This window comes from Anolis sagrei, chromosome 5 (genome assembly GCF_037176765.1).
Source record: "Anolis sagrei isolate rAnoSag1 chromosome 5, rAnoSag1.mat, whole genome shotgun sequence".
In the NCBI taxonomy this organism is placed as follows: Eukaryota; Metazoa; Chordata; class Lepidosauria; order Squamata; family Dactyloidae; genus Anolis; species Anolis sagrei.
The window spans coordinates 15,059,381-15,080,100 of NC_090025.1; the positions used below are offsets into that span (position 1 = coordinate 15,059,381).

General features: G+C 39.7%; 1 protein-coding gene across 1 annotated transcript in view; it reads left to right on the forward strand.

Moving 5' to 3' along the window:
* The window catches only part of FRAS1 (Fraser extracellular matrix complex subunit 1), a 447,582-nt gene that overhangs the window by 343,111 nt on the left and 83,751 nt on the right, over nucleotides 1-20,720 (forward strand). The window contains exons 31-37 of the mRNA XM_067468571.1: nucleotides 6,821-6,937; nucleotides 8,958-9,072; nucleotides 10,326-10,463; nucleotides 15,586-15,618; nucleotides 17,955-18,086; nucleotides 18,293-18,418; nucleotides 18,693-18,940. Of these exons, the coding sequence (XP_067324672.1) occupies nucleotides 6,821-6,937; nucleotides 8,958-9,072; nucleotides 10,326-10,463; nucleotides 15,586-15,618; nucleotides 17,955-18,086; nucleotides 18,293-18,418; nucleotides 18,693-18,940 (909 nt within the window). The remainder of the gene's footprint in view (nucleotides 1-6,820; nucleotides 6,938-8,957; nucleotides 9,073-10,325; nucleotides 10,464-15,585; nucleotides 15,619-17,954; nucleotides 18,087-18,292; nucleotides 18,419-18,692; nucleotides 18,941-20,720) is intronic.

Below are 20,720 nucleotides of genomic sequence, written 5' to 3' on the forward strand. Positions count from 1 at the left end.
GGTTTCTCAAGCTTTAATTGTCCACCACTTTGTCCGTTGGGTCTGAAATGTCTTCTGCGTGTCATGTATCAATCAGTGGGTTCTGTTCAAGATCCTCCTAGGCAAGTGAGGTTTATATATCTGTGAAATGTCCAGGATGGGAGAAAGAACTTTTGTCTGTTTGAGGCAAGTGTGAATGTTGCAATTGGCCACCTTGATTAGCATTGAATGGCCTTGCAGCTTCAAAGTCTGGCTGATTCCCACCTGGGGAAATCCTTTGTTGGGAGGTTTTCGCTGTCCCTGATTGTTTCCTGTCTGGAATTCCCTTGTTTTTTGAGTGTTGTTTATTTATTTATTTCAAAGTTTTATATACCGAGCTTCTCACCTCATAAGAGGGACTCAGCCCGGTTTCCAACCATAAAAACACATACAATCGGGAAAATATCAAAGTACACATTACAATAAAACATTTAAAAAGCTCATATATTTAAAACTACAGTGGTCAGTCATCACACCAAACTCAAATATCGAATATACACCGTCTTCCATCCAGATCGTTGTCTCATTCTTCGAAAGCCTGTCTCCAAACCACGACTTTACCTGTTTCCTGAATGTCAGGATTGTTGGGGCGGTTCTGACCTCTGGCGGGAGAGAGTTCCAGAGTCATGGGGCCACCACCGAGAAGGCCCTGTCCCTCGACCCCACCAGCTGCGCTTGTGAGGCCGGAGGGACTGAGAGCAGGGCCCCTCCAGACAATCTTAGTAATCTTGATGGTTCATAGGGGAGAATACATTCGGAGATGTTCTTTATTTACTATCCTTATTTTAGAGTTTTTTTAATACTGTTAGCCAGATTTCATTCATTTTTATGCTTTTCTCCTTTTTGTTGAAATTGTCCACATGCTTGTGGATTTCAATGGCTTCTCTGTGTAGTCTGACACTTTTATGTATTGTTGTGGTGGAGATTAGAGTAGTATAGTGGTAGTATTTAGAGTTGGTGTGTATATATTAGCAGCAGTTTGAACAACAGTTGTCTAGTTGTTATTTGTTGTGTGCCTTTCTGTAAAATTATATAAGATACTCACTAAATGCTGGGGAGTGGGTTCCTTTGCAAGTGCAGTTGGTGTTCATTCTCCCTGCTCCAGGCTGAGCAGTGCACCCGATGTAATGGAATTAAAATTATCCCCTTGCAATGGCCGCTAGCCTGCCATTTGTGTGTTTCCAGAGTTTTGGTAATTTCTCTCGGATTTGAGATCTTGAAGGACCCCAAAACCTTCATAAGAGATTCTCTTCTCTTTGTTTGTTTACATGGTTTGTCTCATATGTCCCAGTTAATTTTGTGTTGGCTGGGAATGAGGTGGCAAGGCTTCCAAATCAGTCTTTCTCTATGATGGCCAGCCATTGATCTGCTAATTGCTTGGCAACATTCATAATGGCGGGGGAAAATATCTGCAGTAATTCAGGATGACCTATTTTGAAACTTAATGGGTATCTTGATTCCAAATGGCAACAGACCAGAGAAGGAGGAACGTGATATATGGGCTGGAGAAAAACAGTCCTGTGGCACCTAAAAAAAGTAATTATTTTTATTATTACTCTTTCCTAATTATCAACTCTGCCCATTTTATCTTGGCAACCTGTAGACATTGACAAGCTTTTACCCCATGAGCCCTGTGAAATAGGGTCTCTCACCTTAAAGCATTTCAATTAGAAAGTTCATACAAAGCTGCTGAAAATAAGCCTTTTTATGGCTTCCTAGGCATCTGCTTGAGACTCCTGCTAATGTTGCAGTTGTTAACTTCGAAGCTTCCCTTGGTTTCCAAAAAACATCTTTAGGATCAATGTTGAAGCTGTTGGAGAGAGAGTCTGCCAAATTCAAGAGAGTTATCTTGTCTATCTAGATCCTTCACTGAGGCATAAGGGGATAGAGGCATCTGTTCCTGCTGCATTGCCTCCATCAACTTTCTCTTTAGAGACTTCCACACAGCTTCTGCAAGCCTATCTAAAACTAGAGTGATCTTTGATAAAAGCACTTGTCAAGACAATGAAGCAGAAGGGGCTCTATAAAGAGGCACATGCACCTCAAAAGAAAATAAACAAAAACATTCTAGCATGTTTCCAGGAATTAACAGAATATGGCAAGAATTATAATAGATATGGCAAGAAAAGGTTATTCCAAGAGTTAGTCTTTGACACTATGGGGTCAGATCCTAGTCTGACCTCAGTGGTACTGCCTGCATTCTCTCCACTTACTAGTACTTCATCACACTATAGCAGGGGTGCCGCGAGAGAGTTTCAGAGGGGTTGTCAAAGACCACAAGAAAACATATATTTCTGATGGTCTTAGAAACTCATTTGGCAGAGAAAGTTGAATATCTCTCCACCTGTCTTCGTTTTTGGAAACGGATGGTGAATCCTCCCACCAAAAGCCCTCCTCTGCTATGTTTGGCTGGCCTCTCAACCAAGGGGAGGGCTGTTTCTGATACTCCAAGCGGAGAGGGGAGAGCAGGTGTGCTCGACGCATGGCAGTATGGTGCACACGTGTAGGCGAGGGAGAGCATGTGAGGCTGGAGGGAGACCCAAGTGGGAAGTTTGGCCCAATTCTATCATTGGTGGGGTTCAGAATGCTCTTTGATTATAGTGATTATAATGTTTATAGCTATTTCCTTTAGGTATTGGCTAGGTTCCCTGAGGCGACTCTGTGATTATTACCAGCTTGAGTTTCCCACATTGGATCTGTTTTGCAGCTTGGCAGTGGCAACAAATACATGGGCCTCATTTGCCCATTTTTCTCTGTTTGCAGGTGAAAGGGGATAGCAGTGGTAGCCTGTGTGGACAGTGGACTAATCTGCACTGGATCCAGTCATACTGCCCACCCTGTGACCAAACCGCTCAGGAATTTCATCCAAACTTCAGATTATTCCCCAAATTTCCTTAGCGCATGGCTGGACTGCGTTAACACAGTATACTCCATGATAAGGACCAAATGTCCCAGGATATTATGTAGATATCCAGAGTGACCATGTATCGTCGAAGGGTTTCATGGCTGAAATCACTGGGATGTTGTATGTTTTTCAGGCTGTATGGCCACGGTCCAGAAGTATTCCCTCATGATGTTTCACTTGCATTTATGGCAGGCATCCTCACATCACAACCTCTGTGGATGCCTGCCATAGATGCAGGCGAAACATCAGGAAAGAATGCTTCTGGAATATGGCTATACAGCCTGAAAAACCTACAACAATCCAGGGTGAACTCTTGGTCAATTTGGGCTGACTAGTTAAAGGCAACTTCTAATTTTATTGCATTGTTTATGGAACCGGCTGTGACAACTTGGCATTAAAAGTTTGTTTCTCCTGCCCACTTCACAACTGTCCTCATGTAAATTCTGGAGGCAAAAAAAAACAACAAAACCCAACTATACAAAGAATAAGGCACAAAAAGAGGAATAGATATTAAAAGCCTTGTAAAATCGTAGGTTCCTTGTCAGAGGCTTTGTTGTCTGATGTATGCCTCTGTTTTTATTCAAAGTTACAGAAGGGCCTCCCAGTGTCCTCCCAGAAGGTGCTCTGCCTCGAAGCTAAAATGCCATTAATCTGTCAATCCATTAATTGAAAATTAGAAAACTGAATTAATCATGTTTTAATTATATGCCACCTGTGCAGCAAGGTGGTTTTGAATAGTTCAGGATTATTTTTGCATTAGCTAACCAGATTTTGCACACCACCACAAAAACAAAACAAACATAATATTCAGATATAATTAAGGTAAAAAGAATAATTGGGAATAAAAAACATTCAGAATTGGTTTGAGATGAAATCTTGTCACCAGACAGATTAAAAGTTTCTCTGTTTTGATCAGGGCCAATTTCAGAAGGTATTGATAATAGTACGTGTGAAACAAAAGTGAAAACAGTAGCCCCATTAACAGAATATATATATATTCAGAAATTTAGAATAGGGATCAATAATAACAAACTGCGACTATGTCTGTGTTTGAATGTGTGTGTATGTACAGTGTGTGTGATCATACCAACATATATGCTTAGATGAAAACAATTTAACTTACATTTTGCATGTGCGACCATAAATGATAAAAAATAAATAAATTCAGGCAGGACCAGTGCAAATGAATTAGCATTTTAGTATGATTTGTTGCTCAAGCGTTATCAATCATGGTGATATAATGAAGGCAGAAAAAGTTATGAGGAGAGAAACTTTATTTTAACACTAATAGAAATAGTTATGTTTTTAAATGTTTTTTTCTACCTAGTTAACACCCACATGCCCACACATAGGGAAATAATTTAATCTTAGACAAATCTTCTAGGAAGCAAACACCCTAAAACATAGTAACTCGTAATCCAGTTAGTCTTGACTGTGAATTCAAGGTCAAAACCCCTGCTTCTGTTTCAGTAAAGAAATACAATTCCAGTCACATTAATGATTTGTTGTCATATGGAAGCAAAACGTTTGTCTCATTGTTTTACTGTGTATTGGTAATGATAGGCTGATAAAGCTCATTGTTTATTTATTTCCACATCTTTGAAACAATCCACATTATAGAATTATTGTTTCATACTTTGATACCATTGATACCATGGGCTCCATCCAATTGGAATCCTGGGATCCGTAGTTTGTTGTGGCACCAGATCTCTCTGACACAAATGGTAAATATCACAAAACTACAAGTCAAATGTGTCTTATCTGAAATGCCTGGGACCAGAAGTATTTTGGACTTTGATTTTTTTGGGGTGGGGGAGATTTTGGAAAATCTGTATTTGCATATAGGTACTTAATGGGATATCTTGGAGATGGGAACCAAGTCTAAACACCAAATTCAGTTATATTTCATGTATACCTTGGAGCAGTGGTTCCCAACCTGTGGGTCCCCAGGTGTTTTGCCCTACAACTCCCAGAAATCCCAGCCCATTTACCAGCTATTAGGATTTCTGGGAGTTGAAGGCAAAACATATGGGGACCCACAGATTGAGAGCCACTGCCTTAATGGCTTAGACATACAGGCTGAAAGTAATTTTATACACAATAGTTCTGATAATTTTGTGTATGAAACAAGGTTCAGTCATTAGAAAGTAAAGATGTCACTATGTAGATGGTCTTGGATTTTGGAGTATTTAGGGTTTTGGATAAGTCACCCTGTATAAAGCACAGATTTCCTTACCTTTAAGCCATGGTAGTTAATGCAGTGCTGTTACTAACGATGATAAGGATTTTGAAGAAGTGCAAATAGAGGGTGAAAGGAAGAACATGCCAAGAGGAAAGCACATCAAGCAATTCCTTGTCGTGACCACCTTCCACCTGGAAACCTACATCCTCAATGTGTAAAACCAAGCAGATCCCAAATAGATCCTCACAGTCATTTATAGACCCACCTCCCCACAATCAAGCTCAACCATGAGTGATCGCTCATGAATTCTGCAGTGTGGATAAAGCTTTTGTCCTCCTTGGCCAAGAAGGGCTCCTTGAACATCTTACCATCCCGGCTCTCAGGGTTATTGTCTAAAAGGAAGGGGGGAACTTGTTCTTGGGAAATACTTAACGTTTTATTTATTTTTATTTATCATATCAGAAGCAAACCAAGGGAACAGTTGTAATGTATTTTTGAAAAGCGCAGAGTTTAAAAAACTTGGCATTATGCTAAATGTCCTTTGACCAGTAGCTGGCCACTTGGGAGTGCCTCTGGTGTTGTGATAAGATGGTCCTCTGTTGTGCATGTGGCAGGGCTCAGACTGCATTGTAATAGGTGGTCTGTGGCTTGCTCTTCTCCACAATACTTAATGTGAACTGCTGGAATAGAAATCAGAAAAGGAGCAGAAAGGAGTGGGTTTTCTCCTGAGACAGTGCAGTTGCCCAGCTTCTTATTCTTGTCTGTTCTGCAACCAGATGCAATGGCTGTTACCATGGGAGAGTCAACAAAAAGGACAATCTGGTGAAGGTAGTCAACAAAAGAGGCAATGCATGCTTAATATTCTGCAAAGCTGAAAACAGCTCCCCGTTGTTTTATGCAACATTAGACATGCAGTATACAGAATGTTCACAAGTTTTCTTCTGTGAAAAGGGCTGTTGATATTTTGAGACATTTTTTGGAAAACACTGAGAACCCTTAATATTTTTTTAACCCTGTGTGATAGCAAAAAGACCAATGTGTGTTTATTGTTGGCAGTAGAATAAGCACCAAAAAGAGGGGGTTCTTTGCAGAAACCACTTTTTGTGCAAAAAAAAGTTTTTTTTCCAGATATTTCATATTTTGAAGATTTTTTTTGCATAAAAGAAAAGTTTACTACATATTTTACACCAAATACCAGTTTGTCCCATAAAATTGCTATGTTTTCACAAAGGTGCCTCAAAATTTAATGAAGCAATAAATTGAAAAATGTCCAGCGAGGAAACTTTGTAAGTTTTTAATTTTCCTATGTGATAGGGAAATAAGCAGAGATTTATATCCCATTGGAGTCTTCAATATATTTGAATTACCATTGCGCATTATGTAGCAAACTCTGGAACAGATGAGAATCAAGGTTGTCCTTGGCAAGCAATGGCTGTACAGCTGTAGATAAAATGCCATGACGGTGCATTTGTCAAGAGGAAGCTACCAGTTGGTTTATTCATATGTTTCCTACCTATAATGTTTTGCCTATTGGAAAATATCCTGTGGATATTTTGAAATGGCAGGTTTTACAGATGTCCTAGATTAGCATCATCTGCTTCAGCAACCGCAACTTGCATGGGGAAACTTGGGAAAACAGGTGCATCTATCTATCTCTTGTAATGGTATAAAACATTCATGGCCTTGGCTGCATTTGTGTGATGCTATATTTACAGGTATCGAGCACATCCTCTCCAGAAGCCCATCTGGACACCCACCTGCTCAACATTGCCATCCTACCACACTCTCCAGATTCACCTCTGCTTTCCCTTGGGTCTTCTTTCCACATGACTGTAAGTCCAAACAAATCAAGAAGTACGACTGCATTCCCCAAGGCATGCACAGAAGCTCATTAAATTATGCACATTTACATTTCTTCATTTAATGTTTAGTTTATAAACACAATCCAAAGATTAAGAATTTGTATTCCCTTATTTAAGCAGGAGCCTCACTGAATTAAGTGAAACTTACACCAGAGTTTATAGGCGATACAGTCAGCCCTCCATGTTCTGGGGTTAGGGGTGCAAGACCCCCATGAAAGTGGAAAAACTGTTGTGGTTTGTGAAGAATCTGATGCTTCAGAGAATGAGGAAGGGGATTTTGTGGGGTCTCAGGAGGGGGGTTGGGGGATGGAAGTGACATGGAGAAATGTGTTAGTGAATCTCCTGGTAGTTTGCTCCTGAGAGGACTGTGGGGGAGTGTGAGTCTTTCCTTAGGTCAGAGCAGCTGCAGCTGCATCAAGAGAGTGTAAAAGAGAGACAGACTCACTTTTCCCAGTGGCTTCGAGATAAGCAGCGAAGAACCAGGTATACCTGGAGTGATGTCATGGGAAAGAATTGAGACTTTTAAGTGGGCTCCAAGTGGACTGCTCTTTGTGAAACAACGTAGCATTTCAAGTGGGAACAACTCTTAAGTTGTATGGTCTTTCTTCAAGTGTTCAAGTTTCTGGATTGTAATTCCTGTTCACTTCTTCATGGTTTTTAGTCTGGTTTTATTCTCAAGTTTTGGATTTAACTTTGATCAAGTGTATGGAGTTTGCCTTGTTTAACTGTATTGACTCAAAGTGAAGTTCCAAGTTTTGAATTCCTATGGTTTGATTCATAAACCTGATTGTCACGTGTACTCAGCAACTTTGGAGTTTCTGGATTTATCTTTTGGATTTTTTATTGGTCTTGTTTGTTGTGTTTCTTCTTATCTTCCATATTTTTATTAGTAAACTTTACTTAGTAGATTCTCTTGTCCCTGCATGGTATCTGAGTGAAAAGGTGTCCCACGGCTGGGGTGCAACAAAAACCTAGGAATCTCTACTGCAATTCTCTGCTCAATTTCTGCCAAATTTTGATTGTAGAGTTGTGTTGGAGGACCTAGAGATTCCTAAAGAGGTATTATCTCTAAGAATCTCCAGGTCCTCCAGCACAAGCTGTCTGGCCAACCTTTGGCTGAAGTTGACCATAGAGCCACATTAGGGTCCATCTTATTAATCAAATCCATAAAAATTAAACCTGCAAATGTGGAGGAAAAATGATACTCTTAATCTAGGATAAAGATTCAAAGTTTTCTTTTTTGAATTACATTTCCCCAAAGCCTCCAATCAGCATTCCCCTAAAATGTGATAATTTTTCCCAAACTATAGTTTTCAAGCAAGGAAAACATTTAGATTTGATTTGGTTAGCTTTGGAGAGATCACATCAGATATTTTGGTCTAAAGCTTTCATGGTCATAAAACATAAAAAGCAAATGCATCTATGCAGTTTAATGTAGAGTGGGACAATAGTAGGCAAAAGGCTTCTCCAAACTGGTTCTGATGGTTGATAGGAATTGTTTTCTTGCCAGCTTGACATTTCACCTTCGCCTGGTCATTCTAACTAACAGCAGCATTCTCTTGTTTAAGATCAGCTGATGGGACACTGATACATACTTTTTGGTGCAACATGTAATTTCCTCCGCTGGTAACATGTGTCCTTTGAGAAAATGGCTGCACTCTTCCTTTCTTTGCTTATAGTGCCTTACTGGGAAAGAAACTTACAATTTAATGGTCCATGGGAGGTAAAGAGAAAATTTGGATGAAGGAGCTGTAAATGGATCCTTTTTCAGCAGTGACCTTTTCTTTGAAAAAATAGATTGGAATGATATTTTTGCAATGCATGAGTAATCCAAAGTCATGTAACACTGTTCTGGTAAAGTAGCAGAATATCTGGAAAGCTGTTAGAATTTTTTATTATGATCTGTTAGGAAATCTGCTGCTTCTCTCCCCTTTATTTTCCCTGGATAATGATCTTAACGTCCACCATATCATCCCTTGGTGTCTTTTAGGCTCTAGAAGATCGTTTGACCCCTATAGAGCCACATCATCTTACCTTTGTTGACTCAGAGAGTCCGAGTGGGAAAATTGTGTACAATGTGACTGTCCCTTTGCCACCAAATCAAGGCAAGTAAACATCATAAAGAAGGTTCTTTGTGTTACTCTATTTGCAGTTAAAACATGAAGGGCAATAATCAAGCAGCAAAGGGAAAGTGGTAAGACATAAACTAGGAAGCTATTTCTAAGAAAAAGGATTATCATAACATACTCAAGCTATTTTTAACAGAGCAGGAGGAGGATGGCTCCCTGGTGGTGAAGCAGGTTAAACCACTGAGCTACTGAACTTGCTGACTGAAAGGTTGAAGGTTCAAATCCAGGGAGGGAGGTGATCTCCTGCAGTTAGGCCCAGCTTCTGCCAACCCAGCAGTTCGGAAACATGTACATGTGAGTAGATCAATAGGTACTTCCTTGGTGGGAAGGTAACAGCGCTCCATGCAGTCATGCTGGCCACATGACCTAGGAGGTGTCTACGGACAACATCGGCTCTTTGGCTTAGAAATGGAGATGAGCATCAACCCCCAGAGTCAGACACAACTAGACTTAATGTCAGGGGAAACCTCTATCTTTACTAGGTAAAGAATGATGCTTATTTTTCTTGAAAACAACATTGTAAGCTTTGGGGTAGATGGATACTGACAGAAAACCAGATTTGATGTACAATTATTTATTATTATATTATTAAACTGATTCAAGGATGATTTGATCTGTCTTGGAAGTGGTCTCCTGGACTGTAAGGCTGTGAATACTGCTTTTTTCATTCACGTTGTCTGTGATTGACCCCATATTTGAATCAATTTGGGCTGGATTAAACTTTGATGTATTTCATCTCCCAATTGGAAAATTGTATGTATTAAAGACAGCCAGTATGATCCGAATCCTCTTCGGACACCTGACATGAAACTATACAACTCACCAGGCACACATAGCCTTGGGAAATATGGTTTTCCTAAGGGATACTGCATGTCAGGAGTTGGTAGTCTTGCTGAAGAAGTGGAAAACATTGCAGTTCTTTCTCTGAGCAAAATCAGAAATCAAAGACACAGTAGTGTTTCCCTTCTGTATTTGGGACGAGAGTATAAACTCTAAAGACTTGTATCGACAAGATGAAAAAATAAGTTTCAGTGACAGCTATGTAGACTATAATTTCTTCTTTCATCTCTTAAAAATTGGCAGCTGGCTAGCCTAACATGGAGAAAGAATGAGTTACCTATGTCATTATGGGAGGAACCAAATACAAAGTTTATTAAAAGGTGCCGGCTGAAACTGGTTTGAAACAAATGTTGCATTGTGATAGCAAAGTGCTCTCTTGGTTTCCACAGGTATTGTCGAACACAGGGACAAGCCCCTCTTTCCAGTAAAGTATTTTACACAGGATGATGTCAATCACGGTAAAATTGTGTACCGTCCGCCTAAAGCTGCCTCACATATCAGAGAGATGAGGGAGTTCTCCTTTGCTGGTAAGAAGATGGTCCAACGAAAAAGCTAGTAGATAAAACAGTCCATGTCCTTCTTTGTGGGCTATTTGTCTCTGTCTCTTGGTGACAACTCTAGGAAGCTTTGAGGAATGAAATCCTCCTCTATACCCTCAAACAATACAGCCCCTTTCCCTGAATGACATAATGTGCTCATTCTACATATGCACAATACTGTCGTAGACCAGAGCAGGAACACCTCTGACCTTAAACACCACACCAGCTTGGTAAAATCAGCAAGCAGTTTATTGTAGAATATATGTAGGCAAAGCAGTAAAAAATAGCAAAACAGTCCAAAAAGTCCAAAATCCAAAATAGTCCATAAGGTTCAATGGGAGACAAGATCCATGAGTACAAATATATCCATGGAACAAGGCACTTGAAAACATGAAACAAAACGGCAGTGTCACGTTGCCAGGGCTCTACCTTATTTAGGTATTTAGCACTTACTTGCTGGTTGTTTTAATAGACCAAAACATAAAACATAAAGATAGCACTCAGCTACAGAATAAACAAAAACTGATAGCAAAAATAACTTCATAGTCAAAAGGGTCCAGTCCAGTGGTCAAACGCCGAGAGTTCAATAACAGAGTCCAGGGATCAAGAGTCTATACCGTAGTCAAAAGCCAGTCCAAAGGTTCAAGGTTCCAGAGTTCCAAGATTACAGGAGACGGGTCAGGATACCAAAAATCCAACAGACCTGAGGGAAAAAACCAGCAGCATCCACCACCAAAATGCAACAGATACTTTTCTCCCAAACATGAATCTCAAGGTTAGTTCCTTAAATCCAGTAACACCCAGCTGCAACCCATGTCTTGCATACCTCCACCCTTAATTGCTTTCACCCATGAACTCCCACTTACAGATTATCAAACCCTCTAGAACTAATACTCACATTAACCCTTCCATCACCACCACCATCAACTGCAGAACATATGACAGGCAAGAAAATCCCATAGGCAAAACTTAAGCTTGGCAAAAACTTGGTACATGAAATTCAGAGCACTTGAAAGCAAGACCGTGATAAAATAACAACATTGACTCAACTAAGGCAACTGTCTCCCATGAATTATTATAAACCTTTTCCAGATCCCAAAACTGAAAGGAAAGTATTTTTCTTGACCTTCTCACCAGATAACAGTTTGTTATCTCTCTTTTGCTGTAGCCAAACCGATCACCTCAGTCTCTGAAAGCTCTGCCTCTGTTTATTAAAACTTTGCTTTCTGTCCAAGGTTTCACTGTCCTCTCCCTCATTAACTCCTGCACTTGGCAAATCAATCTCAGCATCATTTTCAGACAATTGCTCTGAGAAAAGTGGTGAGAGGCCTCTTTCAGGAATGTGGCCTTGTGAATCTTCCTGAGACAGTTCAGGCCTCTCTTCTGATCTTAGCTCAGGCCCAAGCAACCCTGAATCCCCAATGCCAACAGACCCCGGCCCAGCAACCGGAACATCATCCCTATTCCCATCAAGAATATTCTCATCATGAACATCAACATGAACATCATTCCCATCATGAACATCAGCATGAACATCAGACACAATTACAGGCTGAACAGGCTGACATAAACTCCCATAGACATGAGGAATGCATTCCAAGACATGAAACCACCTCATGGAGACATGAAACCATGGATAATAGCAAACCCTATATTTTGACTATACTTGGGGAAGAAACATACCTTAGAAAAGCCCACAACATGGTGCCTGGAGTGGGGGTGGGCAGTGAAACATTGGATATTGAATCTGTGGACAAGAGGGTCCTACTGTATAGGGAAGCCTAAAGGTTTGTGGAGAAGCAGCTTGGAGAGGTTTAAATTTGGAGTAAAGAGCACAGTTAAACACATACTTACTAGTTCTGAATATTCTCCTGCATCTACACCCCCCTCCCCCATTTCAGGTAACACATTTCTTTCTTTTTCTCACTGTCTTTCCCTGTGTTTGCACATAACATTTGGATCTCTTTCTCTGTGTTTGCATGGGACATTAACTTTGGTCCCAAGAGAAACACTAATGAATCAGGTAGAATATTAAGTTTATGGATGAAACACAGATTCATACACTTGTTTAATATAAAACCCCCAACAACTCAACCGTTGAATGCTAAGGATTTCCACCAAAATGGAACTGTAGAGGAGAGTCTACTGAACAAGCCAATACCTACCGCATACCAGTACTGCCATCTGTTGAGTTACGAAGGTGGAGGCATTATTTTTCATTCAACCCTCGTATATTTACTCTTTAGCTTTGGATCGCATAGAAAAGGGTCAGCACCCCTGTGGTGTTTGTTTTGCTGTCTGTGCCCCTCTTCAGAAGATTTCGCCTTACTTTCTGTCCCTGTGATTGCTGGATTTTGAAAAATTTGGCTTGTTGTGGAAATAAGGATTGGTGGGAAAGCTTCCGTGGAGACACCTTTTCTTCCAGGAGTGAATTTCTCTTCTGAGGGGAAGATTCCTCTCACTTCCTGTTGTCTCACCCTTGTTCTTAATTATATTGTACTTTGGATGTATTGTCGAAGGCTTTCATGGCCGGAATCACTGGGTTGTTGTAGGTTTTCCGGGCTATATGGCCATGTTCTAGAGGCATTTTCTCCTGATGTTTCACCTGCATCTATGGCAAGCATCCTCTGAGGATGCTTGCCATAGATGCAGGTGAAACGTCAGGAGAAAATGCCTCTAGAACATGGCCATATAGCCCAGAAAACCTACAACAACCCTGTACTTTGGATGTTTGTCATCCAAAGACTGTGTGCATTTGTAACATTATATAATGTTATCTTTGTAACATTAACAGCAATGAGTTGGAGTCTGTTGGTTATTCAGTGGTTTACTTTTTAAAAATACCTTTCTGGACTCTGGATAAAGGAGGCGTATAAGCACATGTACCTTGGTTTTACTGGGTTTCCATTTCATTTTGTTAGAAAGCCCTCCCATCCATCTGCAATGCAATAATTTCATTACAAACCTACTTCCAATGAAATATGCACCATCCAGGGCCATGCAGATTCTCTTGTTAGGTGGACTGTGTGTTCCAAGGTAATGAAATCCAAAACCCACTTATATTATTGAATCATTGGATTTTATCATGACATTTTTTTATTTAAAAAAAACCCTTCACGAAGGTCTGGCATACTGTCAAACAGGCTGAAGCAATGGATTTTAAGCTATAGCTCTCTTGGGCATAGTAAGGGCGAACAGCTGCCATTTTTTGAAAGTGCAAAACAAACAAACAAACAAGCCAATTCTCCCGATAGACCTCTGAAACGAGAAAATGTCTTTCATTGTCAGTTTACGGAGAAGAGAATGGAGACATGCACTGCCTCCCACTGTTGGCACTAAATCCATAGCCCACCGTTTGCTAGGAAGCGATTCTCCTCAAGGCATAGTAAAATGACTGGGAAATATAGAGCAAGAGCTTGCCAAAGCCACAGAACCATTTCCCCTGAATGCTCTTTAATTTGGTTGCCACAATTAAACTGGTCATGCATGGAGGTATTATGTCTTTCTGTCCTTTAGAGATCTGGGCTTTTCTTTTAATGTGGACTTCTAAGTGATTCTGACATGGAAAAGGCAAATGACAAATTCAGGAGGCCCATCCTGAGTCCAGAATGACCTTTATGGATGAGTTTCATTGCCATTTGTGAATGATACTTGGTTTGGATAGGATTTGAAAACCTTTGTACTTCTCGGCTTCATGGCCAAAACATTTCCATTTTTAAGAAATCACTGAAGCAGCTCAAGTTCTTTCAACTACAGAATCTAATAAGTTGTCCAGGTCAGAATTTAAATTAGGAAGACATTCTTGTCCAGCTCCTGTTTCTCAAAATCTTTTGGCAGACATTTAACTATTTAAGCATACACTCTGCTCATGTATTTTTGAAGCCGTTATTCAGTTTCTGAGACAAAGAATACATAAGACTTTGGAAGATGTTGAGTAGGCTGCCTCAGTTTTTTCAAAAAAGTTCGTAATTTTTAGACTGCTCCACAAAGAACTGTGAATAGGTATAGATTTCAACCTCTCACCCAGAAGCTATAATAATAATAATAATAATAATAATAATAATAATAATAATCCTTTATTTATACCCCACTACCATCTCCCAAAGGACTCAGTGCAGCTTACAAGAGGCCGAGCCCAAATACATCAGTAAAACACAACAGTACAATAAATAAATAAATAAATAACTCATAAAGCAAAAAACATAAACAATAACACCGCAGTGCATTAAAACCTGTGGCAGGGCCAAATGTAGTACTTAAAATCTTTAAAAATGTTGGGCATGATCAGGTGAAATAGGATAGATATTTTAGGGATAGGTGGGGCATGCAGGCAATTCTAGATCTCTAGTAAAGTGCATTTGGGACATATTGCTTGGAGTTTCCTTATTCTGGGAAGGCACAGTGGACCAACCATGTTTTCAAGCTCCTTCTAAAGACTGCAAGCGTTGGGGCATGCCTGATGTCCTTGGAGAGTGAGTCCCAGAGTCGAGGGGCCACCACCAAGAAGGCCCTGTCCCTCGTCCCCACCAATCGTGCTTGCGATGCAGGTGGGATCACGAGCAGGGTCTCTCCAGATGATCGAAAAGATCGTGTGGGTTCATATACAGCGATGCGTTCAAGTCTACACTGGCTGCTATATTTGGGTTCACCATGATCTATATTTGCATAGATCATGGTACAGCAGTTATGATGAATGACTGCTTTGGGACTGAAAAAAATAATAGACCAGAAGATAACATCAAAATGGCCAATCATGCTTCTGGAGACTTCCAGGGGCATGATTAACCATTTCCAGTCTGCACTTCCTCTCAATAGGAAGATATCTGGAAAGGTTGGGCAAGGGACACTGTGGACCCTGGATAACTGCTTGCACCCTTTCGGATGCACTTTCCCCATCTCTGATCTATGAAATAATTCAAAATTTAAATGTAGCTAAGCACAAATAAGATGAATATTTCTGAAGTAGTTGACTTTAGGTTTCCACCCTCAAACAGACACATAGTGTTTAACTCTAAAACTCAGCAATTTCAATTATTTGTGATGCAATTTAATTTTAATATTGTAGCTTTCCTCATACTTAAAACAATTTTTGTGTTTTTATTTCCTCTAGGTCTTCCTGAATCTGTTAGCTTTCGTTTTACAGGTAAACAGATATTTTCTGTTCTTTGCTTGAATTGTCTGCTTATATTTCACTGTGTTTATGTGATTGTTTGTTTTAATCTTTGGTTCTAACTTAGATACTTAGAGGTAGCTCAAGCTCTTGTTTTTAGGGATGATGGCTAGCTTTTGGGTTACAGAAAGAAAGAAAGACGAAACAAATATTAAAGATTAGAGCTGGAAACAAGGAAGTTACCAACCAGAACAAGATGAAATAAATATTCCACAACTACTACTCATTTTCTATAAAACTACAGATGCATCTACATTTCTCTTGGGAAAATACTTGGAAAACAAAACTCTCTCCACATATAATGAAGAACAAAGAAAAGGACTTGAAGATCCAGTTTTAATGATGGAGCTTACTGAGGCAATCTCCAAGCTAAAGATGGGAAATGCTCCATGTCCAGATGGATTGTTGGCATTATATTACAAGACAATGCAAAAATAATTATACATAATGTTACTCCAAATGATGAAAGTGTCTTGAATAGTAGTATCCTTGATTGCTGGCATCAGCTACAATAACTCTAATTCCTTAAGAAAATTGCGATATTAAAGATTCTCAAAATTATAGACCCACATCTCTGCTAAATAATGACTACAAGATTTATGCTGTGAATTGGTAAAGAGGTTGAAGAAAGTCTTATAGGCCTTGAAATAGGAAGATCAAGCAAGGTTTCTACCAAAGAGAAAGAGATGCGTTCTGGACATTTTGGATATAATGAGGCCCATAATGAAAAACAGGCAGCTCTGATTTTCGTAGATGCTGAAAAGGCTATCGATAATGTACCTTGGTCATTTTTATGGACAATCGTGGACAAGATGAACTTTGGGCCAAACTTTCAGAGATGGGTCAAACAAATTTATAAAGAGTAAAGTGTCCAAAATTTGGTCAATGAGGAACTGACAAAATATTGAAAAATACAAAAAGGGACCAGACAAGGTTGTTCCCTCTCCCAGTCATTGTTTTTGTTGGTAATACAGATTTTGAACAACACCATAAGAAAGGCAGAAGACATCAAAGGAGTAAGGATAAAAGAATAAAGTTATAAATTGAAAGCTTTTGCAGATGACTTAGTGATTTTTTTAAGAACACAGATAGATTTCTGAACTCTATCCTGAAGTAATACCAAGGAATATCAGGATTTAAAATTAATAAGGAGAAAACAACAATTGGCCAAGAATCTAACAAAAATTGAACCGAAAATCATCTTTGAGAAATTGGGTTTTCAAGTTGTACAAAATGTTAAATATTTAGGTATAAACATTTCTACTAAAAACTCAAATTGTTTAAGGATAATTATGATCTAACATGGAAAGAAGTTTAAAAAGATTTACATAGGTGGAAAGTTTTACAGCTCTCTCTTATGAGTAGAATTTCAACTATAAAGATGAATGTACTACCAAAGTTGATGTTTCTATTTCTAGCCTTGCCAAATATATTTAATGACATTCCATTTAAATAATGGCAGAAAAACCAGTCCGCATATATTTGGCAAGGAAAAAGACCAAGGGTCAGATTCAAAATACTACAAGACGATAAGAAAAGAGGAGGACTATGTCTTCCTAGTCTCAAAACTACTATCGTGCATAGATAGATAGGTAGGTAGGTAGGTCAAGTTAAGGGACTGTATTACCAACAAAGAAGTGCCTATAAGACGTCATTAAAAAGTGATGAGAGTATTCCATGGTCAGAAAGGCCTTGTTTTGGTAGCCATGCCCATGAGTTCTGAAACTGGGAGTATTGAGATCAAGACATTCATGTCAGTTCACATGGGATTAATCAATCTTTCAGGCTTGCCTGTCCTAGACCATTGAGAACTATATATGTCAAAACCAACCTTTTCAATTGCAAGTAGTTCTTTATCTTGCTTTCAAGTAAGGACAAATGGAAAATTCTTTTTAAAAGACTAGCAATTGTGCTCCATCTCTGGAGACCAGGACTTAGATCCCCACTTGATGATTGAAACCTACTTAGTCACCTTGGGCAAGTGATATTCTTTCATCCTCAGAGGAAATGAATCACATACTCCCTCTGAACAAGTTGTGCTAGTGATAAGTTCACTTTAAGGTCATTGTAAGTTGGAAATGACTTGAAGATATACAACATCATTAGCAGTTCATATATATATATATACAGTATTTAATCTAGTGGTTCCCCAGCTTCGATTCCTAATCTGTTTTGAACTTCAACTCCAATAAACTCCAGCCCACTTGGCCAACAGTCAGGAATTCTGATAGTTGAAGTCAACAACACTTAGAAGACAAACGTTTGGAAAACATTGGTTTAATTTTTTAAATTTAATTATTTTCCATTAGTGTCCGATGGAGACCGTACAAGTCCTGAAATGGTATTTACCATCCACCTGCTTTCCTCTGATGGGCAGCCTCCATTCTTACAGATCACAGCTCCAGTCCTTGAAGTCAGCCAAGGAGGGAGAGCCACCATTGGTAAGGACCAGCAACTAGCTAATGGTCTCAGAGTATGTTTAAGTTGTCTCCATAATTACCTAGTGGAAACTGAGAGGAACAAGATGCTTCATACAGGAACTAGAGGGTTGATTAGAGAACTGGATATGGAAACATGGTTCTCCATTGGTCTCTACCAAGATGTTGAATAACCCTTTTTATCTTCTGTTTCTTTGGGGATGGTTCAGGGATACAGCTGACCATAGGTGATGTTGACACAGTTCCTGAAGACCTCTTCTTTGAGGTGGTGGAACCTCCTCATCATGGAGCTCTCCTCAAGCACAGTTCTGGATTTCCTAACCACCTGAGTGCAGGTAGGATGAGCAGAAGTCTCAGGATGGAAATATATGTTGTTATTTTTCTATATTTGGTACATCTCTGGGTCTGAAGTACAGAACAAATCTTGAGTAATTGTTTCAGTGTAATTTCATTTTATTCATGAAGTTAGTAGCTTCCAGATTAAATACTAGATGTATATTTAGTCACATTCCTCAATTTTCTAAATAGAAGCCTTAGACTATAATATGTCGATGTGACCATCATGTTGTGAGTGAGATGATCCTGATTACAACTTGTCTTTCTGAAAAGGAGATACTTTCACCTATGAGGATGTCACCAGGAATACTTTGCAGTATATCCATGATGGGTCTTCCTCAGCAGAAGATACAATGGAGATATCAGTATCTGACGGAGTCACCACAGCGGCAACCAGGCTGAAAGTGGAAGTGAGGCCTATGGAGAGTGAAGGTCCGAGGTTGGATCCTACCTGCTCAATGGCCATCACAATGGCTGGCAAAAGCTCTATGATCATCACCCGAGCTCATTTTGCCTATACTGTAAGCATACCATCCATTTTTGAGATACTTGTTTTATCTCTAGCCTTCCTATGTTTTAGGATGTCCTGGCATCTTTGATATGCTTTGATTGCTAAGTAAGCTAAATATTGTAGCTTTGCATTTATTTCAGGTGGACAGTGTTTCTCTTTATAAGGGCTTGTTTTTTGGAGCAATGAGCTGTTGACGTCTGCATGCATGTGTTTTAGCAGCTGGGAGTTGATATAGGGCAGCCAGTTGGCCCAAAAGAAGTTGCAGGTGGCAGGCTAGATTTGTTTGTGTGCATTCAGGTAAAAGCGTTTTGGCATGTATAAATGAGCAGGTGAGACTTTTCATGACATCAAGGTAAAATTATCAACTATTGCCATTCAATATTCTCGAGCCATGGATGGTTGAATTTGTAGGTACAGAACATATGGATACAAAGGGCCAACTACAAATTTCACAGCTGAATGACATTTTGTACCAGAGTCTCCTTAGCAGTAGTCCAGAATTCCATACAGGGAGGAAAGATGACAAGACTGGATATCATTGTCTATGACAGGAAATAGCAACATAGAACCATGGTTGACATATTTTTCCGTATGTCAGGATATGTCAGGTGATATTTGATAAGATGATGTCTGAGCCAGCATAGTGTAATGGCTTGAGTGTTGGACTAGGACTCTTGGAAACCAGAGTTTGAATCCTCACTCAGTAATGGAAACCCACTGAGTGACCTTGGCCAAATCACACTTGCTTACCCTAAGGCATTGACAAATATCCTCTAAATGCATCTTATTTATTTATTTATTTATTAGGTTCTTGTGGGTTTTTTCGGGCTATAGGATCATGTTCTAGAGGCATTTCTCCTGATGTTTCACCTGCATCTATGGCAAGCATCCTCAGAGGTAGTGAGGATGCTCTGAGGATGTTTGCCATAGATGCAGGTGAAACGTCAGGAGAAATGCCTCTAGAACATGGCCCTATAGCCCGAAAAAAACCCACATGAGCCTAGTGATTCCAGTCATGAAAGCCTTCGACTATATTTATTTATTTATTAGGAACATTTCTATCCCAACATGCTCTGCTCCAAAGAAGCACTCAGGATGGCTACCAATAGGCACCATTTGGTGCCAAACAATAAAACAAACATAATATACAATTAACCTACATTAAAAACGATTATAGATACATTAAAACAGTTGGCTAAAAAGTCAATCAAAACCATATAGTGTGTGAATGCTTGATCACATAAGCAGGGTTTGAGCTTCTTCCGGAACGTCATTGGGGGAGGGGGCAGATCTCATCTCATTAGGGAGGCAGGCCACCACTGAGAAGGCCTTGTCTCTTGTTCCCACCAAGTGTGACTGCGATGGCGGTGGGACTGAGAGCAGGGCCTCTCCAGACAATCTTAAGGTCCTTGGTGGTTTGCAGAGGGAGATATGTTCAGACAGAACCATTTAGGGTTTTATAGGTTAAGACCAACACTTGTTAAGAAAACTCTAGGGCTAGCTTGCCATAAATTGGAGTCAACCTGAAGGCATCTAAAAACATCAATATCTTTTATTCATTCGTTGTTGCTTCAAGTCATTTCTGTCTTACTGCAACCCTTGTAGGTCAGCCTATAACAGTTTTCTTGATAGGGTTAGTTCAGAAGGGATTTGCCCTTGCCTTTGAGTTTGAGAAACATGACCTGCCCAAGCTCATCCAGTAAGTTTCCATGGCTGAGGAGGGATTCAAACCTTGGTCTCCACATTTCTAGCCCAACACATCACACTGGTTTTCATTCATTATTTACTCC